General features: G+C 59.8%; 2 protein-coding genes across 3 annotated transcripts in view; one reads left to right on the top strand and one right to left on the bottom strand.

The window, feature by feature from the left end:
• WNK2 (WNK lysine deficient protein kinase 2) overlaps positions 1–13,170 on the bottom strand; it is a 165,517-nt gene extending 152,347 nt beyond the window's left edge. Inside the window, 1 exon segment of the mRNA XM_044920735.1 lies at positions 13,012–13,170. Coding sequence (XP_044776670.1) covers positions 13,012–13,170 — 159 coding nt within the window.
• A 5,053-nt stretch (positions 13,171–18,223) lies between these two features.
• Positions 18,224–23,028, top strand: part of NINJ1 (ninjurin 1) — a 10,308-nt gene continuing 5,503 nt past the window's right edge. For both annotated transcript variants that reach the window (XM_021694405.1, XM_021694404.1), the window contains exon 1: positions 18,224–18,378. In XM_021694405.1, the coding sequence (XP_021550080.1) occupies positions 18,304–18,378 (75 nt within the window). In that variant the 5' untranslated portion in view covers positions 18,224–18,303. The remainder of the gene's footprint in view (positions 18,379–23,028) is intronic.

The following is a 23,028-nucleotide window of genomic DNA, read 5'->3' as shown; positions in this document are numbered from 1 at the left end:
AGGGCGCCTGGGTGGCTCAGTCGGTTAAGCGACTGCCTTCGGCTCAGGTCATGATCCTCGAGTCCCGGGATCGAGTCCCGCATCGGGCTCCCTGCTCGGCGGGGAGTCTGCTGCTCCCTCTGACCCTCCTCCCTCTCATGCTCTCTCTATCTCGTTCTCTCTCTCAAATAAATGAATAAAATCTTTAAAAAAAAAAAAGAAAGAATATTAGTCAAAATCTTTCAATCTTCTGTTGCTTGTTTGTTTTATTGAAATAGAGTTGACACACAACTTTACCCTAGTTTCGGGTGTACAACACAGTGATCCAACAAGTCAATTTGTTAGGTTATGCTCACTGATTCCAAATGGTGTTTAAAGAAAGTTCTGGTCTTCCTTTAGATGTTGAATCCAACCAGGCAGCACTTAACTATATGTTTTTTAAGGGGCCAAACTGGGACCTTTCTCTTTTAGTTGATAGGACCAGCATGGAATGTGAAACTACGTCTGCCCCAGATTTAGTCAATTTGGCAAGCTAGCTTGCTCCAATCCTGGATGAGTCACCTAAAACAAAGGCCGCTAAAATTCTCAATTTTCAGCTCTGGCAAATGGAGGCCCCCAAAACCAAAAACCTCATGGCTTTTACTGTTATTGCAAAGGGCCAGGACTTTGGGGGAAACACTGTTATCAATGTAAGTGCTCCAGGCACCTTCGACCCTCTGACCAAACCCGCCCAGTGTCCCCCTAAGTCCCAGTGCTGGGGCTCCAAGAACTCGTGGCTTCTCCCAGTCCTCCCTCTTATTCCACACGGAGAAACCACCCCCCAGACTGGGAGTGAATCTCCGTCTGTACTGACTCTCAGTGCTCAGCCCACCACCACGAGGCAGCCCATGCCTTGGAGCACAAGAACAGCTCCCAGAGTGGGGTCTCTAATCACCCAAACAGGTGCCTGTCCCTGAGCCCTGTCCCTCCGTCCAGGCCCTTTGAGAGATACATGTCCTTTTCTCTTTAGTTCCTCTGCCCCTAGTCACTTATTGGGCTGAGATCTCTTAGAAAAATTTCATGCTGGAATTTCTTCCTCCCCAAAGGGGGAAATCATTCTCGAGTGACAGGAGCCATCAAAGTATCCAAAGAAGTAAATCAAATGGCCCTTCAACATGTTTTTTTTGCTCCATCTCTAAGCTAACCGGAGCTGATTCCAAAGACACTAATCATTATTCCCGATTAGATCAGCTGCCACCCTCCTTATGGGCAAAATCTCCACGGATATTGGCAGAATCCACAATGCCTACCTTGCTTGTCCCAGCTGTTCAAAGCATAGTCCGGGGGAAACTGCACGGCTCCCAGACTCTGGACCGCCTGCAGGGCCACTCCAGTTTGGCAAATGGATCTCCTGCAGCTTCCCTATCTCGGGGATAGAAACACATTTTAGTCGCGGTCTGTATGTTTGTCATTGGACCGAAGCTTTCCCTTGTAGACAGGCCACTGCTTCTTCTGTGGCTAAAATTCTGTGAGAAAGAGAATCCCTACCTGGGGACCCCTCTCCAACTTCACAGCGATCGGGGAACCCGTTTCACCGGTCAGGTGCTTCGACAAATCTGCACTGTTGGGCGGGTGTTAACAACACTTGCACGGTGCACACCGTCCTCAGTCCTCAGAGTTAGTCACGCTCACTGACGTCACCACGAAGTCTCAGTTGGCAACATCTGTGGAGACCGTCTGCACACCTTGGCCGAAAGCACTGCTGTGGATCCTTCTAAATCTCAGATCCACTCTCTTTGGAACTCCTCGACTCTCACTGCCCCCAGAGAGTCCCAGGACATCCAGCCCGCGTGGCCCCTGCCTCCTCTGACCCACAGCTGAAAAAGGGAGATCTAGTTCAGTGGTCTCAAGGCCTAGCTGCTTCTATTAAAAATAACCACGGTTTGGCAGATCAATCTTTCCACAGTGCGCTCCCACGGGGGACAATGACCTGCATCACCCCTTGCAACCTGGAGATTTCGTCTGTTGGAAAATGTGCCTCCAGAAGGACTCTCTTCAACCTTGCTGGAAAGTGCCGCCGAACTCCAGGGAATACGCTCTCGGATTCACATGAGACATGCAAAGAAAGCACCAAACCCTGACTGGCCCTGCACGCCATCTGGTGACCCCAAAGTACAGATTTCCCAGAATTGAAGCAGACGACATCTGACCACACAGCTTTCCCGCGATGTCTGGACCAGGCCAGTACACCTTCTTCTCACTGTTTTCTTCTCTCTTTTGTAGGAAGACAAGACTGCTTTATCCAAATCCTTGTGAAAGGGGGAAACTTCTTTTGAGTGTGTCTTTTAGAAACAGCCTCTTTATTATCCCCGGACAGGTTCATTTTCACTTGCATTCTTCAAAGGGTTAGAAATTTCAGAATTCACAAAGCCTTCTTTCTTCTGACCTATTAACTGACTTTGGATTCTTATCCAAATTCATGGTCTCTGAGTTGGCAGGCTTACAGGCTGTTTATCCATAGCAGATTTGGTTCCAAACAGTTCTTTTGAGATAACAACACTATTTTACAATGTCTCCGAAGTTGTGCTGTTTTTGCAAAAAGTTCATCAGCTGTTGTTTCATATTTATATCTACGCAGTATCTTCCCAAACGTACTTGGTTAGTTCTCCCAGTGTGCTCTTGCAGTCCACTAGTCAGCTTTCGTGGCTGCTTCAGGCAGAAACTTCCAGAAGGTATACAGGACTCCAGCTTTGCCCTTGTAAGGAGAACCTTTCCCCTCTAAGTCAGAATAAATGCCAATTAATATTTCAGTTGGCTCCTTTCAGACCTAGATTCCTGGTTTAGAACCATCACACAATTTGGAATCGTCATGTAACTTCTTTTGTTTTGTAGAATTATCTTGAGTTTTGTATTTCATTGCCCATCAAACCTGTGTAAAAATGATGTACAATAAGGGGATGATCTCCAGTGCTTGCGATCTTGACAAATGTGGACAACGGAAGGGAAGTGCCTGAGAGTTTCTCCCTCCTGACCTTCCTCGTTACTCCAATGGGCCTCCAATCTGTACAATTTCCCTCCAACATGGGACATGACACCCAGGAAAGGTCCTTCCTGGAGCCAAGAGACAAAGGCCACTGAATTTGGAAAACCTCACCCTTGATCAGTGATGCTTTCAGGAAAAAAAAAATCTTGATCAAAAGGGGGAAATGTGGGGGCGCCTGGGTGGCTCAGTCGTTAAGCGTCTGCCTTCGGCTCAGGTCATGGTCCCAGGGTCCTGGGATCGAGCCCCGCATCCGGCTCCCTGCTCTGCGGGAAGCCTGCTTGTCCCTCTCCCGCTCCCCCTGCTTGTGTTCCCTCTCTGTGTCTCTCTCTGTCAAATAAGTAAATACAATCTTAAAAAAAACAAAAAACAAAAGGGGGAAATGTGAAAATTAGTAAAAGGAAACCTCGGTGAAGCAGAGCCCAGCGGCCAGCAGGGGGAGCTCTCACAGCGCACGGCCCTGTGTCCCCGCGTGTCCCCTCTCAGCGGGAGAGAACCCTCAACTGCAGGCCCCAACAGGGGGAGATGTGCTCTGCGTCTCCCACAGAAAACCCACCAGCCCTGCGGCTCAGCCCGTGGGGAACCGCCTCACCCTGAGCTCCCGCTTCTCCCCAACGGACTTTGATTCAAAACCACCTCCCAACATCCTCCTTACTCACCATCAAATAATGTTCCTCGGCTTTGTGTGTTGCGCTAGCCGGTGGTTTTGCCACAGCTTGCTGGTCCCAGATTGCCATTCTCCGCCATTCCTGAATAAATCCATTCTTTGTCTGGGAAAAGAACTTTTATTTAAGGTCAACAGGTAGATATGTATCATATATAAAGAACGCCTTAAAAAATCCAGGCTAAAAAGATGAATCACCCAAATTTTAAAATGAGCCAAAGACCTCTCTCTCTAATAAATAGATAGATAGATAGATGGATGATAGATAGATGGATAAAATGAGCCAAAGACTTGAATAGACTTCACCAGAAAAGACCCACGAGTGGCTCATGAGCACGTCCAAGTATCCTCAAGGTCACCGATCGTGTGGGAAGTGCTCGCTACACCTCAGGGAGAGGCTCTGCAAACCCACTGGAGGGGCAGAAAATCTGACAGAAACCCCCAGTGTGGGGGTGGGGAGCAACTGGGACTCGGGCTTCGCTGGAAGAACGCAGGCGGCCCGGGCCACAGCAGTCTGGGAGTTTCTGACACACTGAACACGCACTCACCAGAAACTCCACTCTGTTTGCCCAGGAGAAGTGAGAAACCTATGTTTACACGAGTCCTCGCACGCGAGAGTGAAGAGCAGCTTCATTCAGAAGGGCCCCAAATGGGCACCGGATACGTAAGAGACATTCATTTCCTGTGATTGTGGAAGAGGAACAATGAGTCTGAACCACGGTGACCTCTGTAGCAGGCGGAGAGGCCTTGCCTGACAGAACTTTCCGGGGGACGACACCATTCCAAGTGTTGACATTCCTGATGGTCCGTGTGTATGATTCTCAAGATGGGTGTTAGTTACACAATTCAGTGCTGACCTCTGAGGCCCCCAGTGCCACAGCCCAGGCCTGGGACGGGCCTGCCGTGGTCTCCACCACCTGAGGGGAAAAGCTGGAGATGGTGAGAAGGTTTTTGTCTGGGGAGGGCCAGTAGCCCGTCGGATGAGCGGGTCGGGGATGGTGCCGTGGGACCGCGGGCCACTCAGCTGCCCGGCAGAAGGCCAGGGCTCCTGCCGCTCCGCTCCTTCTCAGCCAAGAAACTCCAGCGAGTCGAGGTGCAGGAGCAGAGCCTAGGCGCGTGGGCACGCCTGGCCGTGGTCAACCTCAAACGTCGAACTGCCAGTTACTTCCCCACCTACAGATGGGTTTATTGGGGAAGAAGAGAGATTCACAGCCCAGGACAGTAAGCGGTGGTGAGACTGTAGGCAAATCTGGGGAACAAGGGAGAGGTACGCCTTTTTAAGAGAAAAGAGATCGGTTGGGAAGGTGGTTATGAACTAAAAGTCCATCGGAGGAAACCGGGCGTTCCAAGTGTGGTGGCTTCTCGTCGGCGGAGCTGTCGGTGGGCAAGGGAAGTATGCAGGGTCAAGTCCGTCTCTTCCCGTTGGGTCTGCAACTGACCACGAGCTAGGGCTGGGAGCTCCCCCGCCAAACCTCCCCACTCCATTTCAGTGGGGTTTCCTGCTACTAATTTTTACCCTGTAAAGGAGATAGAGAGATGGGCTTTATTTGGGGTAATCCAGATAAGATTGAGGGGTCCGTTCCTAAAAATCAAGAGGGAAAGAATGGGTATGCAGTGGTAGCATCTGCCCCGGGGACAACATGTTCAGCCCAGTGATCGGTCACAATTGGGTCAACTCTGTTCCCTATTTCCGTGCTTCTTTTGCAGCAAAGAGTGGCCCTGGGACCTAAAGGGCAGTCTGCGGGGGACATTCGGGGCTTTTGCTTTTAGGAGAAACGGGAGCAGATACGGCCAGTGGCTCCTCCCTGTTTCTCCGTGGCCTACACACAGACACAATGCCTGGACCTGTGGCAGCCGTGTTGTGACCATGAGGCAGCGACCCTGCAGCGAAGGCGCGAGCATCCCAAGCTACTGCCCAGACAACACTGAGCCTCTGGGCGAGGCCTTGGCTGCCCAGGTCTGATCTAGCGATGGGAGGGGAGAAATCGTACTTCTGTTAGGTGACGCTCGGTCATTCCTAACAGGTGGACGCTTTTAGCTTATGAACCTGTCCTGACAGCTGCCCGCAAGGACCAGTTCTGAGGCTTTGGTGAGAACCGTGAGTTCCCTGGCCGCCACCGGGCTGCAGACCAGAGGGGAGGACACAGTTGCTGCCGCAACCCGTGATGACGTCCTGCCCACTTCCCTGACGCCCAGCTCCGGGGTGAGGGCCACGCACCTTCCCTCCCGGACGCCTCCGTGACCACGGGCTCGCATGGCCCCCGGAACCCATCTCCCACGGGTCAGGGGCCTCCCTCCACTCGCGGCTGGGCCGGGCCAGGACCCTGGCATGGGGGGGAAGGAGGAAAAGGGTCATCCGCAGCCATTCTAATCAGAGCATGTGTTTTAAGCAATTTCTGGAAAACGTGAATGGCAGAAAAATTAATGCTGGAATTTTTACTGAAGTCCTAAGTGCATGTCGTTTAGACACCAGGGCAAGGGCAGGCCGACCTCGCGGTTCTTGCTTCCTGCCCCTCACCCTGGGGCAGCGCGAGGACCCCCCACCTGACCCCCGTGGGGCCAGGTCTCGGAAACCTGTCGCAGGACCACCCACAGGAGTCCCTGTGTCCCTCAGGTCAGAACCACATTACACGCGTGCCCCAAGCCCGTCACTGCACGCCCACTCTCTGGAGGAGCTCAGGGCCGCCACGCACCTGGGCTACCTAGGAAGCAGGTGGGCAGCGGCTTCAGAGGGCAGCCTCCCCGCACAGGTGAGTGAGGGGGCACCAGGGGCGTCTCAGCGCCCCCGACTCCCTGACGTCCCTCCTTCTCCCTCCCACTCTGTCTCTCTCCCTGTGTGTCTCTCGGTGTCTCCACCTCTGTCTCTGTCTCCGTGTCTCCCTCCCTCCCCCTGCTCCCCCTTGTTCCCATCTTTCTCTGTGAAGCTTTACCAGACCTCTCCTCTTCCTCGGTGTCCATCTGTGACAGCCAACGCGGCCGTGGGGTGAGGCAGCGACCATACTCTCTGGCCCGTCCGACACGGAGCCAGATGGACCATCCATCATCCATACGAATGAGGTGGACCTTGGCCCGGTGCCCACAGGTCTGGCTTTGTGCTGCTCCCGGGGAGCAGGCCGCCGCTTCCGGCTCCCACCACGGCTGGTCCTCGTTGTTCTCGGGCTGCCTGGACCTGTTCTGCTTTCCCACAGGCCCTGAGCCAAGGCCGAGCACCTCGGGGGACGTCGGGCACACCACGGCCTGGCCACTGTCGGGCAGCTCCCACTGCTGACGCCCGCGGCCCTCACTCCCGCCTGGGGCAGGTCAGCCACCGCGTCGCCTCCTCCGTGGGAGGCACCAGCCGCGGCCCCTGACCCCAGCACAGAGACTCTGGCCACCCCCTCCCCACAAGCCTCTCTGAAGTCTGAGCTTTGCCGGTGGCCCTGATCACCGCCTATGCCCCCGTCCCCACGAGCATGGCCTGCACCCGTGTGGAGCTGGGGACCCCCACCCTGGCAGGGGCCACCCCTCACAGCCACCACGTTAGAGCACTTTGGGGGCCTCTGGGCTTTCAAGCTGTCCCCTCCACCCACTGGCTCTACCACCCTGTGGGCCTCCGTTTTCTCGTCTATAAAATGGGATAATGGCGGGGCGCCTGGGTGGCTCAGTTGGTTAAGCGACTGCCTTCGGCTCAGGTCATGATCCTGGAGTCCCGGGATCGAGTCCCGCATCGGGCTCCCTGCTCGGCAGGGAGTCTGCTTCTCCCTCTGACCCTCCTCCTCTCATGCTCTCTGTCTCTCATTCTCTCTGTCTCAAATAAATAAATAAAATCTTTAAAAAAAAAAATAAAAAAAAAAAAAATAAATAAAATGGGATAATGGTATCTACAGCTGGGCTTGTTGGGAGGGCCACGTGAGGGCCAGCCCCTCCTACTCCAGGACACCCTTCACCAGGGTCACAGGTCAGTGCTCCTCAGCACCCAGGCTCGGGGAGGTGGCTCCAACATGGGATCTCCCCCGCAAGGTTCAGAGAAGTGAGACCATGCCCTGAGGCCATGTGGCCAGAGGGCCAAGGCCAGCCTTGAGGTGAGCTGGTCCATCAGGCTCCCAGTGTCCACCCCTCGCCCCTACCCTGGTGACTAACTTGTGACCAGACCTCACTCCTTCCGCCACCACAGCCAGGACAGGGCCTTCCCTGAGGGATGCACAACAGACAGTGCATTCAAAGGGCTGTGGGCTGGGAGAGAGGCCACCATCAGAGGGTTCCTACTATTAACAGGAGGCCACGGGCATCACAGGGGCCCGAGGCATCATGGGGGGCCATGGGCATCCTGGGTGACTGTGAGCATCGTGAGGGGTGTCTGTGGGCATCACGGGGACATGGATGTCATGGGGATGTGGGCTTCATGTGGATGTGGACGTCATGGGGCTGTGGGCATCATGACGGCTGTGGGGATCATGAGGAGGACTGTGGGCATCATGGGGATGTTGGCATTATGGGGATATGGGCATCCTGGGTGTGCTGTGCGGATCATGGGGGGACACGGGCATCATGACAGGGGTCTGTGGGCATCATGGGGGAACATGGGCATCATCGGGGAACGTGGGCATCGTGGGGAAACATGGGCATCAGGGACCAGTGAGGGGGGAGATGTCTGCAGCCTTAGGTGGAGGTCTCATTTTGGGCTGAGTGGGCAGCGCCCAGGAGCCCAGGGAGGCAGGACCAGGACCCTGGTGTTCTCTGAAGCGTCCCCACTCCTGCCTGGCCTGTGCCCCCACCTGCATCCATGCCCGGGGAAGCTTTGGGAGTGCTGGGAAGATGTCACTGGACAGGAGACAGTGAAGCCAATAGACATGCCTTCGATTAGGGGTCAAAAACACCAGCATCACCGTGTATGTCTCTTATTCTGCCTTTTCGTCTGGTTATGAGGTACTGTGGGAAGTACACACAGAGAACTGTAGGTGACAGATGGAGGAGGCCAGTGGGCTTGCCAAGGGGCCATGTGCCCATTGGAGAAAGCACGCAAGTCAGCAGAGGTAGAAAGAAGACCCCATCCCGCCACCCTGATGAAACCTCGCTGAGCATGTCAGCGTTTCGGATGTCACCGTTCACGTCACCGCAGCGGTATTACCTGCATCTGAAGTTCCTTGTGATTGCCTGTGGCAGACGGGGCTGAGCTTATACCAATAGTTCCCGGCCACAAAGGTCCGGGTGTGACCACACAACTAACTCCACCACTGCAAAGGAGAAGTGACCTGGCATCAGGCCCGAGAGCACTGGGTCCCTGGGTGGCCAGCAGGGAGCCCCACCCACGTCCAACGCACACGAGCGAGAAACAAATCCCCCCGGGTCCGCTCCAAGATCGGGGGGCCCCCGCCCACGTCCAACGCGCACGAGCGAGAAACAAACCCCCCCGGGTCCGCTCCAAGATGCTGACACCACAGAGCAGCTCAGCCTCAGGACCAAAGTACGGTTTTACTTACCTATTGCTGTCAAACAAAGGCCCTAAAGCTTGGTGGCTTAAAAACCAGTAATCATTCACTGTCTCTAATAGTTTCTGTGGTCAAGAATCAGGAGCCAGTCTGCAGCGTGGCTCTGGCTCGCGGTCTCTCGTGAGGCTGTGGTCTCACCCGAAGGCTTGACGGGGCCGGGGACCCACTCCCAGGAGATTCCCTCCCTCGCGGGCAGCTGCTGCCGGCTGATGGCTGGGGGCCTCCGCTCCTGCCCACACCAGGCTCTCCGCAGCGCGGCCTGCGTGTCCTCAGCACGTGGGGGCGGCTCCCCCAGAGCAGGTGGCCCAGGAGGGAAGGGCAGAGCCACGGGCACCTTACATCCCGGAGGGCACCCAGCTCACTCCACCACAGGTCACCAGTCACACAGGCCGCTGGCTCGCTGGGGGAAGAGACTGCAGAAGGGCGTGACTCGGGATGTGAGGATGGTGGGGCCATCCTGGGGGTGGGCAGCCCCTCCAGGAGGCCTCTAGCCTCTTGCTTTTCCTAGCGCTCAGCGCCCCATCCCTCCTTTGTTTTGTCTGTATCAGGGGACCTCTGTTGGGGCAGGGCCCCAGCTTCCCTGTAATAATCTAGGGAATGGGCGTCCTGCGCCATCAGTAGATAACGTGTGCTTCCAGAAGGGCGCAGCCACTGCACAGCTCTGCCAGCCAGACTCAGAGGTGCCAGCCTGCAGCAGACAGTTCGGCCCTCAGGAATGAGCCCTGGTTTCATCCTGGGGGGCAGTTTGCCCAGCCCCCCTGGAGCAAGGGGGAGCTGGTGAAATGGAAGCAGAATGTATAGATTCGTCTGTAAAGCTCCTTAAGGGGAGACAGACAACTGGAAACCAGCCCCCTTTTGCCCCCTACACCTGCTTCTTGCACTGATGGTGGGATCTCCAGCAGCCATCTTGGGCCGTGAGGCTACTTTGAGGATGGAAACTCGACATTACACAAGGCAGAGAAGAAAAATCCCCAATAACACTGTGGAGGAGTCATCCTGGCCTTAGATTTCCTAATTCTAGGCTTGTTTCATGTGAGAGAAAAATCCTGTATTAGTTAAATCTTTGAACTTTCTGTTAGTAGCAACTGAGCTACTTAGCCTCTTCAGAACATTACTAGCATTGGTTTTAGCACATTAAAGTTTTTAAAATTCTTTATACGTATCAGGTGGGACCTAATTGTTGCTTACTGGTGCATTTTTGGAGAGACATTATAGGCAGAAGGAGCAGCACAAGCAAAGCTTGTGAAGGGGGAGGGGGAGGGAAGCCATTTTCAGGGACACCAAAGTCTCTTCCTGGAGTGAGGCCACCTGCTATCATATTACCGAGAGCATGTCAGCGAGAGCATCAGGTGAGCTCTAAGTTCTCCGCATTCACGCCACAGGGGATCATTGAGGCAGAGCGCCCTGACCGAACCAGTTCCCCCTTTCCATTCTCTCCCCCCTCCCCCTCCCCCTTCCCTCCTCTCTCTCCCTCTCCTCCTCCTCCCCTCTTACATGTCCCTCCCTCCCTGCTCTTTCTCCCTCTCCCCTCTCCCTCTTCCCCTCCTTCCTCCCCCCCCCCTCTCTAACAGTTTTAGCCGAGAGGGATCAAAGGGTCCCTTGCCCAGGACACAGAGAGGAACTCACCATGAATATGGATCAGGTCACACAGCTCAGAGGACCTGGGAAACTGACACCCTCCAAAGCAGAGAGCCCAGCCCTGCTGGCGCTCCGTGAAAGGCTATTTCTGTCCTCCCTGCGTTCAGGCGGAGACACCGCATCTAGTCCGATAAATGCCCCTTTGTGCTGGATGGGTTTCCATCAACTTGTGAGATGCCCTCAAGGAGAGCCGGCTGCATGCTGTCCTGGGCTCTGCCCAGCAACGGGCCTGCCAGGGCCGGGCCTGCTGCCAGCCTGGACGCCACCAGAGCCAGGGACGGAACACGTGGCACTTTGGGAAGCCTACCCAGAGACTGCAGCCTCTCTGCAGCATGCACAGCATCCATGGGCTGGCCAGGCAGTCAGCCCCACGGATAGGCTAGCAGGTCACATGCACGTCCAGGTTCTCAGACCTGCCTTGACTATGTGACGGGGGCCCAGCCGTCATGTGGCTCAGCCCCTGAGCAGTGCTGAGCCCAGGAGGAGCCCTTGGGGTGGGCCAGCCACCCCCAGAGCCGACCACCAGGGCATGCCTGCCTCCTACCTGCTTCCTGGGCAGGCTGCTCTGCACCCCTCCTCGGGAAGGAGCCACTGTGGAATCAAAATGGAATTTCTCAGCTCTGCAGCCCTTCTGATCAGCCTTGGCAGACGGCAAGGGAAGAAGCAGAGGCTCGCCGGCCAGACGGGTCTAAGGAAGCCTGGAAGAAGAGCTATGAGCCCAACATGTTCAGACCGAGAAACACAGACCAGGTGTTCCAAAGGTGGGCAGAGAGCAAAGGGCAACCTGCTCCCGCCTGGCCCCCTGTTCTCCGGTTGTTCTTACAAAAAGGTCCTCCAGGACCCTGCTTGTCAATGACCAATCTTTCACCAGGAGGCAGGCAGCCTTGCCATCTGTTGGACCGAGTTTGCTCATCAACCAGGAGATGTGAGCGGTGACAGGTTGGTCCTCGGGAACCCAGCTGCATGGAAACCGTGCCGGCCGGTCCTGGGACCGGGACAGACCCTCCGTGGGCCTCCTTCCCTCCCGAACTGATGCAAACTCATTCCTAACACGCCACACTGACAAGCCTCGACTTTCCCGCACAGAGGGACACGTGCCCCGTGCTAAGTGATGATGAGTGACAGCATCTGTGTGAGGCCAAGGCAGGTGCTCAGAAGTGAGGCCCTCCCTTTCGGTGCCCCTCGGTCAGATCCATGACTTGACTTAAATCCCCACCTTGGGGCTCAAACTGGGGTGCACAGACCAGCTGCACAGCCTCCCCGGGACTTGGGGGTGGGCCAGAGAGCCAGGTCCCTCAGTGGTTGTGATGCCGACAGAACCAGAATCAGCACAAGGATATCCCTCTGCATGGGGGCCACGTGGTGCTGGGCAGGCTTGGGAGCCTCGGGGCAGGGACAGGGGTGAGGCAGGAGGGATCCATGCCTCCTGGGTCCAAAGCCCCTCCCCACCACAGCTCCTGGAGTATTTGCAGAGGTCTCCCCAAGGAGAGCAAAGCCGTGGTCAGCATTGGGTCTGAGGTGGGACAGAGAAAAGGCCCTGACCACGGCCTCGAGGTAGCTCCCAGCACCCATCTGGGGGTGCTGGGGCGGGCTCAGGAGTCCTGGGTTCAAGTCTCCCCGCTGGGAGCCTCAGTTTCCCCATGGTAGAATGGGTGTTGCACACCAAGGCCCCAGCCCAGGTCCCTTAGCAACTCCTGCTAGTTCCATCCTTGGCCTTCTGGTGGTGGTGTCTCCACTTGGTCATAACCTATGGGATTCTGGTCATAAGCCATGGACCCCAGTGGCAGGAAGCATCCCGGAAGCTGCCCTGAGCCTCAGTGAGCCTCAGTGTGTGTGTGCGGTGGGGGGTGGGGGGTGTCCCCGGGAGGGGCAGGGAGACACCAGGGCGTATCCGGAGTCTTCCTGGAGGAGGTGACCCCCAGACTTGGAGAATGAGAAGTCTCTGGCCCTAGGCAGGGCAGGCAGGGAAGGGAGGCTGCGGGCTGGGTGTGCCTGGGCCCCACAGGTCCCTCGGCAACTGTTCTCTGACCCAGTTTACTAAGGAGGAGCGACTGCCTGCCCAGAGGACCTCCTCTCGGCCTGCGGTTGGGCCCTCGGCCCGCCAGCTCCCTGGACTGGCCAGGGTCAGCCGCTGACCTTCAGAAAAGGTGGGAGGAAGCCAGACTAGACCTGCCAGCGATGTCTCTTTGCCAAACCACAGGCCATCTGCCCTGCCGGGACTCCAGACACCCACCCTCACCCACCATCACCTGCGGCACATCAGCTTGATGGCCCGAGTCAGCGGTCGATGTCAGGGCCAGGAAGCTGGAGCCCAGCAGCTCTGTCATTAGTGGTTTGCGGAGCACCGGCTGGACAGAGCCAGCTGGGCTGAGGGATGCCTGCAGGCTGGACAAAGCAGACATGGCTAGGGCATGCCCTGGGCAGCACAGGGCGTGGGCTGAGGGTCAGCAGCGCCTGGGGCTTTGTGTCTGGGAGGGAAGGGGCTGACAACATGCACCTAAATAAGCATGGTGCTTTCAGGAGCTGCCCCAGGGCACGGTGAGGGGGGCCGAGGGCCACTGCCAGATGGTCTGTGATCAGGTGAACAGGAAGGAGCCACCCACATGGAGGCCTGATCAGATGGGGTAAATGGGGAGCACAAAGGCCCTCAAGTATAGAGTCCATGGAACAAACGAAGGGCTGAGGGGAGGCTGAAAGGAGGGGAGGGTGCAGGGGTCTCAGCTGTTTGGGGACTGGGAGCAAGGACTTTTTCAAGAACACTTCAGAGGTGGGGCACCTGGGTGGCTCAGTGGGTTAAGCGTCTGTCTTCAGCTCAGGTCCTGGGGTTGAATCCCACTTCGGGCTCCCTGATCAGTGGGGAATCTGCTTCTCCCTCTCCCTCTGCCCGCTCTTCTCATGTTTTCTCTCTCATGTTCTCTCTCTCTCATATAAATAAATAAATATTTTTAAAAAGAGAGAGCGATTTAAGCTCGCCAATGACATCATCTTCAAAATAGGATTGGTGGGGGAGTGATTCAATCTGTTATATGTTTTGTGTTTAAAGAAGAAAATCTATTAATGAAAAACATAACACATTAAAAAAAATAGGATCTAAATCAGCAGTGAGTATCACAAACCCCCAAAATTATGGAACCCTCCAAACAAGATAGATTTTTCCCTTATTCACACCCAAGAAGTCTTGAGGTGGGCAGCCCAGGGAAGGCCTGTGAGCCAAGCACTGGGAACACAGGATCCTTCTGTCTTTAGCTCTGCTGTATGAGACTCCCAGGCCGAAGGTCCCATCATGGGCCAGTGTGGCTGCTGGAGCTCTGGCCATTACATCTGTATTCCACCCAGCAGACAGGAGGAAGTAATAAAGAATGGCTCACCCCTCCATTTCAGGTCCCGTCCCTGATGTTGCACGCCCCCTTCCACTGCCAGAATGTAGCCCCCCGGGCACCCCTAGCTGCAGGAGAGCCAGGAAACGCAGTTTCTCTTCTGGGAAGCCATTTGCTGAGCTAAAAATCAGCAGTCTGTGACAGAGGGAGAAGGGAAGAACCAACAGTGAGGGTGACCACGGACCCTGCCACCTGGCTGCCCAGGACAAGGGCTTTGCTGGGTACAGATGCCCAGGGGTGACAAGCAGAGTCAGCCCCACCCTGCTGGGGGGAGGGGTCGGGGCTTCAGGAGGAAGCCACCTGTCACTGCTCTCTCTCCGGTCCGGACAGGTCCCTCCAGGCCAGCCAGCCTGCCGCCCACACGCTCTGTTAATGGCTAAGCAACATTCCAAAACATGGATGGCCGTAGCTCAGTGTCTCCCTCATGGTGGCCACTCCCTTTGTCTGTTTCTGGGGTTCAGAGCCCTCTGGGGCTCGCTGTATCTTACTGGGTGGCCTCAGCGGGTCACGTCTCGCTGGGGGACCGTGGGAGGCGGTGCAGACACTGCGTGCGTGCCCACGTCACACTACCCGGCCCGTTACCAGCCCCGCCCGGGCATGCCTGCGCGACCTTGGCACACGCCTCCCTTGTCTTTGAAGTGGGGGTGATGGCACAGCACCTCCTCATCGGCCGGCCATCTCCCTCTAACCTTCTGGACGTAGAGTGGCAACTCCCGCCTCCTGGCTCTGAGCCCCCATCTGCTGGGGGCCGCGGTCCCTGCAAGTACCTGACAGACGCACAGAGCCGGGGCTCACCCGCGGCCATGTGGCGGTCCCAGCGTGTGCCCGTTGCCGGGGCTCTCCCCGGCGGGGGGCCTGCGCGGGCCGGCCCGCTCCCTGGTGGCGGCGGGAGCTACTGGTGCCTGCAAAGCCCGCCTACCGGGGCCGGACGAGCACAGTCTTGCTCAGCTGGGGCGCCTGGGATGTGCCAGGCCACCTTTCCCCCACGGGCCCCTCCCCGCGTAAAATGGAAACACTGCCTACAGGGATCCGCGCCTCTCAGAGACAGAGGGGCCAGAGACCCCGAGACTGCCTAAGTCTCCTGTTCAGGAAACGTGGCCTGTCTGCGCGCACATCCTCCCGGCCCACGGTGACGCACTGTGCTCTCCCCGTGGTAATGCGGGGACACAGCTCCAGGGGGGGTGGGCGAGACCAGGGTCCCTCCCCACCAGGAGGGATGTTGCTCAGGTGTCCTGGGCTCTGCCCACCTGGGGCATGAAGCTGTCCCACTGCTCGGTTGAGTTGTCACCACTGGGGCCTGCTCCAGGTGACGGAGGCCCGCAGAAGCTCCACAGCTCCCACACGCTGGACACTGGCCTTGGTGTCAAACAGGCTGGGACGCTTCACCTTCACAGCGTCCCCATCTGTCAGACAGAAGTGTGTCCCTAGCCACACAGCTCTGTGGAGACACTGTGTGCAGGTGTGTCTGAAGGTATGTGTGGCTTGGGCGTCCCCATGTCTCTCTGCGGGAGCACGGCCGGCCCACCCCCTCTCCGGGGACGCTCCCCATCATCACTTGTCCACAGACCCTCAGCTCAGTTCAGCATCCCGAACCCACCTTGGCCACCCCTGCCGGTCTATGCACGAGGATTTGAAACCCTTTTGGTCTGCGCTGGGAACAGTCTGGGAAACACACATCCCAGGCAAATGAGGATGATGCAACAGAGCCAGGAAGTCCCTCCCTGAGGGTACTCCAGGGAGGGCAGGCCTGGAGGGCAAGCCCCAGCTGTGGTCCCCGCAACCTTGACCCCAGGAAGGTGAAATGAGAGGGGCTACAAACCCAGGTGTAAATGCTGAGTTGTTACACCAGAATCCTTCCTGACTTCCCCCTCTGGACCGAGCAGACGGTGAACCTCAGCTCTGAGCTGCCCTGGGGCCCACTGGAGAAACGCTCCTGATGGCAGACCCAGCGCTGCCCCCAGCCTTCTGCCTGCAGCGCCCACATGGCCCACCAAGACCCTCTCACCTGCCGAAGGGGCTGAGGCTCCCCGGGTCCTCTCCCCTCCCCACCCCTCCCCTCCCAGCCTCCCCTGCACCCTCAGGACCCTCTCTCCTGGCCGCCCTCTCTCTGGCCCCTCCAGGAGCTGGCGCCACCCCCAGGGTGGGTGGGGGGGTGCTCCTGTGTGAAAGGTGTTAACATTTAAAAATCAGGGTTTCCAGCTGTGTGTCAGCAGTCAGGTATGGGCTCCGTGAGAAGAACTGCCCTCGGGTGCCGCGCCCAGGGCTGCCCAGACCCCAGGGCACTGCGGAGTGCCCGCTCACGGGCCAGAAGCAGGACGGAGGGAGGCACTGATCACGTCCCCGAGCTTCAGTTCCCTCCGCCTCCCGCTGGGCCGCCGGCAGCTCCTTCAGGGACCACCGCGCCCTGGGACGGTGCCCCCCGTGGTGCCCCCACCCAGCGGGTGATGCTGTCCCCCACACCACGGAGGAGAAAAAGGCCAGCAGGAGGGCCCAGACTCGGTTTAGTGGAAGATCCCTTTTCCTGAGAAATCCCCTGGGTGACTTGTGTTTTCCATGCCTTCGGTTTCACTTATAAAACTGCTCTCTCAGCAGGGGTGAGGCGTGGGGTGGGGGAGGGGAGGTCTCAGCCTGGAGTGTGGCCAGGACCCTGGGCAAGGCAGGCTCTGGGTTCTCAGCCCCACGGTGCCCACCTGCTATCCATGTGGACCTGGGGGAGCCTTCCGTCTGCTGCTTAGATGGCCCACAGCCGTCCCCAGAGTTCTGAGCTCATCCTCCTGGGCCTCTCCCTGGCTGTGCCTGTTTCCTCCCCTGCCAGGTGGCAGGGAGAGCCCACTTCCCAAGGCTGTAAGACAAGCCACGGACCCGGCCCCAGGCAGGGCCGCCCCACAAGCTGCGGCCCCCTGGGTCTAGAACAGGGCCTGGCTTACAATAGGCATCCTGCGCTGACCAGGGTGAATGAACAAGCCTCCAGCTCAGCGACCTAACTTGCTGCTGCCTGACCTGGGGCACTGCTGCTGACCTTCTTTGATGTCGGTTTATGGGGAGGGGAAAAGATCAGCCCACAGGGCCTAAGAAGACCACTCCCCCACCACAGATCGGGAAGCTGACACGACAGGTCCAGCCACCTGCCCCAGCCCACACAGCTACGATGGTTCAGGGTTATAGAGTCCAGCAGCCTGGCCCCGCTCGGCCCTGAGAGGACGATCGCATGCCCCATGGCATGCCCCAGAGCCGCTGGCGGCCGTGGGCGCTGCACACTACGGGTTCCCGGGGGGAGACATCAGTAGACACCGCGGCAGAAGTGGGAAGAGAACCAGCTGGGCCTGGCTGCGAGCTCAGGGTCAGAACCCGAGGACGCAGTGGCCGGATCTTCGCAAACCAGCCCCGGGAGGTAACGCCCGGCCCCTCCCGCCCCTGCGGCCCCTCCGCACCCGCCTGGCTTCGGATGCCTGGGAGTGGCCCGCGTCGTGCCGAGCGCCCCGGGAAACAGGACCCGATTGAGCCAAAGGCTGGGGGAGCCGACGCGCTCTGGACGCCCGCCGCGGCCCGCCCGGGCCCGGGGCGCCACCCCAGGCAGCGGGGCCTGCCTCCCGCCAGGGGGCACGGAGGCTGCGCCAACAGGGCGGGGGCCGGCGCCAAGCGGGCCCAACCCGCGGCGATGGCCCTGTGCCTCCCCCCACCTCCCGAGCGTGCGGGAGGCCAGGCTCAGAGGCTGGGGGACCCAGGGTCAGGGACCCCAGGGTGCGGGCCGGGCCCCCCGGCTTCGCGGCACCCGGAGAACCCCCACGCCGTGGCAGCGGCGCGCTCGCCTTCCTGGCGCGCCCAGCAGTTTGCGAAGTGGCCCGGGAAAGGCTGGCTCCTGGCCTCGTTTCATGGATTAAAAGTATCCACGACGGGGGCAGAGCGGACGTGCCAACGCCCGCGCGAGGCCCGGGCCGGGGGGCCCCGCGCCGCCCGCGCTGTCCTCGGGGGGGGGGGGGGGTCCTGTGGGTCCCGCGGGCCCCCGCCCCTACCGGGGGCGGAGTCCGGGCGCGGCGGGGCGGGGCGGGGCGGGGGCGGAGCCCGAGGCGGGCCGGGGGCAGACGCGCAGCCGAGTCCCCGCGACCCAGGCGCGGGCGGCGCTCAGGCCCCGAGCGAGGCGGCTCTGGCGGCCGCACTATGGAGTCGGGCCCCGAGGAGTACGAGCTTAACGGCGGCCTGCGCCCTGGCTCGCCCGGCTCCCCGGACGCCTCGGTAAGCCCCGCTCCGCCCGCGCCTCTGTACGATCTTGGCCGGTGCCGCCCTCTCTGGGCCCCGCGCCCGCTGCTCCCCAAGCACCTGGGGGCGCCGGCCGGCTGCGCGCCGCTTCCGCACTGCGGGGTGCTGGGGTCCCCGCGCCCCGTGCGTCCCGTGCCGTCGGTCCGAGCGGCGGCCCCGGGGCTCCGGCCGCCCCGGAGGGGCGAGGGTCCGGCCGGGAAGTGCCCACGCCGAGCCGCGCGGGGGAGGGGCCTGGGCGCCACCTTCCCCAGCCTTCCGCGCCGGCCTCTAACTTCGGCCGCCGCATCTCCTCCCGCTGCCGCGCGCCCGGGCGCGCAGGGTGCCAGCCTCCGGGCCCCAGGCCAGCAGCGGGCAGACGGTTACGTCACCCGCCGTGTCCACCGCGACCGCACTAGCTGCTGCATGCCCCGTGAGGAACCTGGGGCGGCTGTGGCCCCCGCCCCTGTCCCCACCGCAGGCCCCGGGGCAGTGGTCCCGACTCCCACTTGAGGGGTGGTTGCGCCCCTCCGCCCCGGGGTCCTGTCCGGGGTGTCATGCCCTCTTCCCAGGGCCCAGCACTTCCCCAGCTCCTCTGTTTGTGGTGCAGTCCTGGGCATGGCCCTCCGGTGACTTGTTGACTTTGAACATTCCTTCACTTTCTGACCCCCTGGGGATGGGGGCAGGGATGGCCGTGTCTCCGCTGCGTGCACCAGGTTGCGGCAGCGCTGCCCGAGTGTGGGAGAACATGTGGGGTGAGTGAGCTCCCCCAGGGGCAGGGGCAGGCCCTCTTGTGTGCAGGTGGCCCCTCGCAGTAATCCTGTCTAATCCTGTCCATCCTTGCCTGTTTTTGGTGGAAGGTTCCTGGGGCTCAGCCTCCGTGCTGACCCATCAGCAAAGCTTGACAGCCCTGGGGTGGCACAGGACGTTTGTCCCTGGGTTGGTGGTGGGGAAACCAAGGACTGGGGAGGCCTGCACAGTGGGCACGGTGGCGCTGGGCACGGCAAGACCGGAGTGGCAGGTGGCATGGCAGTGTAGGAGAGGACATCCCAGCGGAGAGGACTGCGACGGAAAGGCCCAAGGGCTGGACCACCAAGGAAGTCAGGGCTGGGGAGGAGGCGTGTGACAGGAGGTCAGGCCCCTCCGTGGCTCCGAGGGCCAGCGTGGTGGTGGTGTGGGGGAGGTCTCCATTCACAGGCAGGGAGGCTCCAGGAAGGTGGGCAGCCTCAAGGCCACTGCTCCTGCGGCCTGGGGCCTGGAGCCCCCAACACCACTCCCCAGCCTCTGCCTTGCCTTCCCACCTTCAGAACCTGCCTTGCTGTGTTTTTGAGTCTGTGACTCTGTATCAGTTTCTCATCCGTGACCTAGGGTGATAGCAGTGTCTTTCTCCGAGAACATGGTGAGGACCACATGGGCTAATGTGTGTGCTGGGCACACAGTAGTCACAGTCCTGCCTGCCGTGCAGGACCCGCTCCTGGAGAGGACTTTGGGGCAGCACTTCCCCCGTGGCGGGACCCTGTGGATGGGCACAGCCTTCCTTGCACGAGGGTCAGGGCGGGAAGAAAGTCTTGCCGGGGTCCTCAGATGCACCACCCGGAGCAGGAGCCCTGGATGGCAGGCTGGCTGGGCTAGGTTGGTCCTGTGTCCCCCGCGCACCGCTGGGAGGCCCAGGTCGAGAGCCCCTGTCAGTCTCCGGACGCCCGCTGTAGGCCATAGTGGGGCAGGTCGCCCACCTTCCAGGGTGGCCTGGCTCAGGGAAGAGCCCGACAGCGGATGAACCCCGCAGGTGCCCCCCGCACCGGTGCCCCCACGACTTCACGAGGCCCCGCTGTGCAGGTTCCCTGCAGGAGGGGCTTGCGGCTGGAGGCAGGAGGAAGAGTAAACATCAGTTTTACTGTGAAAATGACCCTTGGCTGTGTCATGCCTGCTGCGCCTTGGCGTGGAGACACCTGCCTTGGCCCGGCAGCGGCAGACACTGGGGTCACAGCCAGCTGAGGACACAGCAGGGAGGGAGCCGGGCAAGGTGGGATGTGGCTTCTGGGCCACATGTGGGCTGTGCAGAGCTTAGCTGCCCCGGGAAGTTCGCTCTTTTCCTCACTTCTGCTTTCCCAGCAGATCTCGAGACTGGCAGGGTCTTGGCCAAGTTCTAAAAGGCCACCCTGATGTGGCTGTGGGGTCACTGCAGGCCAGTGCTGAGCCCACACGAAGCAGGTCTGCCCAGCCCGCGGCCCAGCTGCTGCAGGAACCCCCCCCCCCCCCCCCGCACCACCACAGGACTTCCTACTGGGACACTGACGTGGATCTGGAGACCTCTCAGGGCAGGCACGCGCCTTTGGCCTTCGCGCCGCGTCTGAGCAGTGGGCTCCAGCCCACTCTGCTGGGTCAGGTGATGGACACCCGGGCCCTGCCAGACCCTCCTAGGTTCTCAGGCCCCTTCCCAGAAGGAAGGACTTCAAAGCTCCCACTGGTACTCACCGTGCCCCAGTAGAGGGGCCATGGTGGGCCAAGATCCGGAGTCCTGGGTCCTGCTCAGCTCACACGGCCATTTCCTGGGCTTGGCCTTTCTCCTGTTACGGACTTTTGGTTACACATCCGTGCAGCTGGTTTGGGAGGCTGTGTGCCCCAGCTGGCTGTGCTCCAGCAGACCAAGGGCCTCCACACCTGCATTCAGTCCCATCTGCCCATCTTGCAGATGAGGGAACTGAGGCAAAGAACCCAGGTGTGGGATTCAGGGGTGTTAGAGAGAGGTCCGTGTGGAAGTGCCACCCTAGCTCCTAGCCGGGCAGCTGATGGACGTCGTGGATTTGGTGGGGGCCTTTGTCTCTCATTCTGAAACCACAAAGGTGTCTCTGGGCAGGGGTTCTTGTCCCACACTCTTACGTGGGGTTTGGGGTCAGTGGCAGGCAGGGCAGGCAGGATCAGAGGGCATCCATAACCAAAACACGTGGGTCCTACAGGGTCTCAGTGGGCTCTGGCCTGGTCTCATCTCCTAGGGGAGCAGGATGCTGGGGTGGGCACCCCCATCTCCTCCCATCCAGGCCTGGGCTGCACTGCAGCATCCGTTAATCTGTGCTTGGGTGCTTGGGTGCAGCAGATCCCAACCCCCTCCCAGTCCGAGCTGAGGACACACAGCACAGTGGCCCTGGGCTAGGTGGCCTGGGCCCTGCCGGCTGCCCGTGAACAGCCACGCCAAGGCCCTCTGTCCACAGAAGGGGGCCTCCCTGCTCTCCTCTGGCTCCTTACCCACAAGGTGCCTTCCTGGCTTTTAAGGGGAAAAAAACCCAGAACTCACCCAGCTCCTGGGACCACCACTGAGGTTTGGGGAAGTCCCGTGGCCCTGGGGACACATTAACCAGGGTGTTTGCTCCCTGCACTACTCAGGTCATGGGCAGAGGCCTCTGCGGGCGGTTCCCAGCGTGGCTCCGGGAAGTCAGTCAGTTCAGGCCAAGGGCTCCAACCGCCTTCCGACCCTACCCTGGTGGGCTTCCCAGAACCGCGGACTCCCTGGGACTCAGCCATCACCCAGGCCCTAGAATCCCCCTGCCACTCCGAGCCCGTCCTCGGGGGGCTGCCGGGCTGTGCTGTGCCCTGGGCAGCTCCCCTGAACCGCGGGCCCCCGCTCTGTGGAAAGGGAGGTTAATGCTTCCTCTCCGTTAGTGGGGAGCTCTGTGGGCGCCAGAGCTTCCCAGAGTGCGGCCCGGGGCCTACAGATGGGAAGACTGAGGCCAGCCGCGGGGGAGCGTGTTGTCAAGGCCACATGGCCAGGCTGTGGTGAGTGGAGTGGGCTGGGCTCCCGCTGGCTCCCCCTATCACTGCACAGATTCAACAGGAAGCAGATGGTGGCGTGGGCAGGAAGTGCCCTGCACCAGGAGGGGCCTGTGGCCCGGGCCCTGGCGTGCCCCCTGGGGCTCCGAGGAGGCGGCCAGACCCACCGGAACCTCACGGGCTGCGTGCTTTCTGGCCCTGTCGCACACACGGGAGACAGGTCCAGAGGGCGCTTGCTGTCCTGAGGTCACACAGCTGGAGCCCGGGGGTGCCTCTGAGTGCATAGCCCCCACAGACTGGCCCTGACCCCAGCCCCCTCTGCAGGGGGCTTCTGAGCCCTGGGGCCTGGGTTCCAAGTGCAGCCCTCATTTGCTCTTGGCTTTGGACAAGGTGCTTCCTGTGCTAGCCTCAGTTTACCCACAGTGTGTGTGAGGACGGGGCTGGAGGGGCGCCCCGGAGGAGGACACCCTGCTGAAGGATGAGCAAGATAGTGAGCGGCGCCCAGGGTGGAGGAGAGTGGGGACACAGGGCTCCGAGGGTCCTTCTGTATTCGAACGCACATGTCTATAAAGGACTCAAAGGTCTAGAGGGGCTCAGAAGGGAAGGGAATTCCTCCTCCGCAGAGGCCAGCAGTTAGCCTACATGTGCGTATGTGCGTGCACTGTGCACGCGCACCTGTGCGTGTCTGTGTGCAAGTGCAGGTGTGCATCTGGTGTATGCGTGTGTGCGTGTCTGTGTCTGTGTGCACGTGCGTGTCTGTGTGCAAGTGCAGGTGTGCATCTGGTGTATGCGTGTGTGCGTGTCTGTGTCTGTGTGCACGTGCGTGTCTGTATGCACATGCAGGCGTGCATCTGGTGTATGCGTGCGTGCGTGTCTGTGTGTGCA

This window comes from Neomonachus schauinslandi, chromosome 13 (genome assembly GCF_002201575.2).
Source record: "Neomonachus schauinslandi chromosome 13, ASM220157v2, whole genome shotgun sequence".
Lineage (NCBI taxonomy): Eukaryota > Metazoa > Chordata > Mammalia > Carnivora > Phocidae > Neomonachus > Neomonachus schauinslandi.
This window is presented reverse-complemented; position numbering and strand designations above follow the sequence as displayed.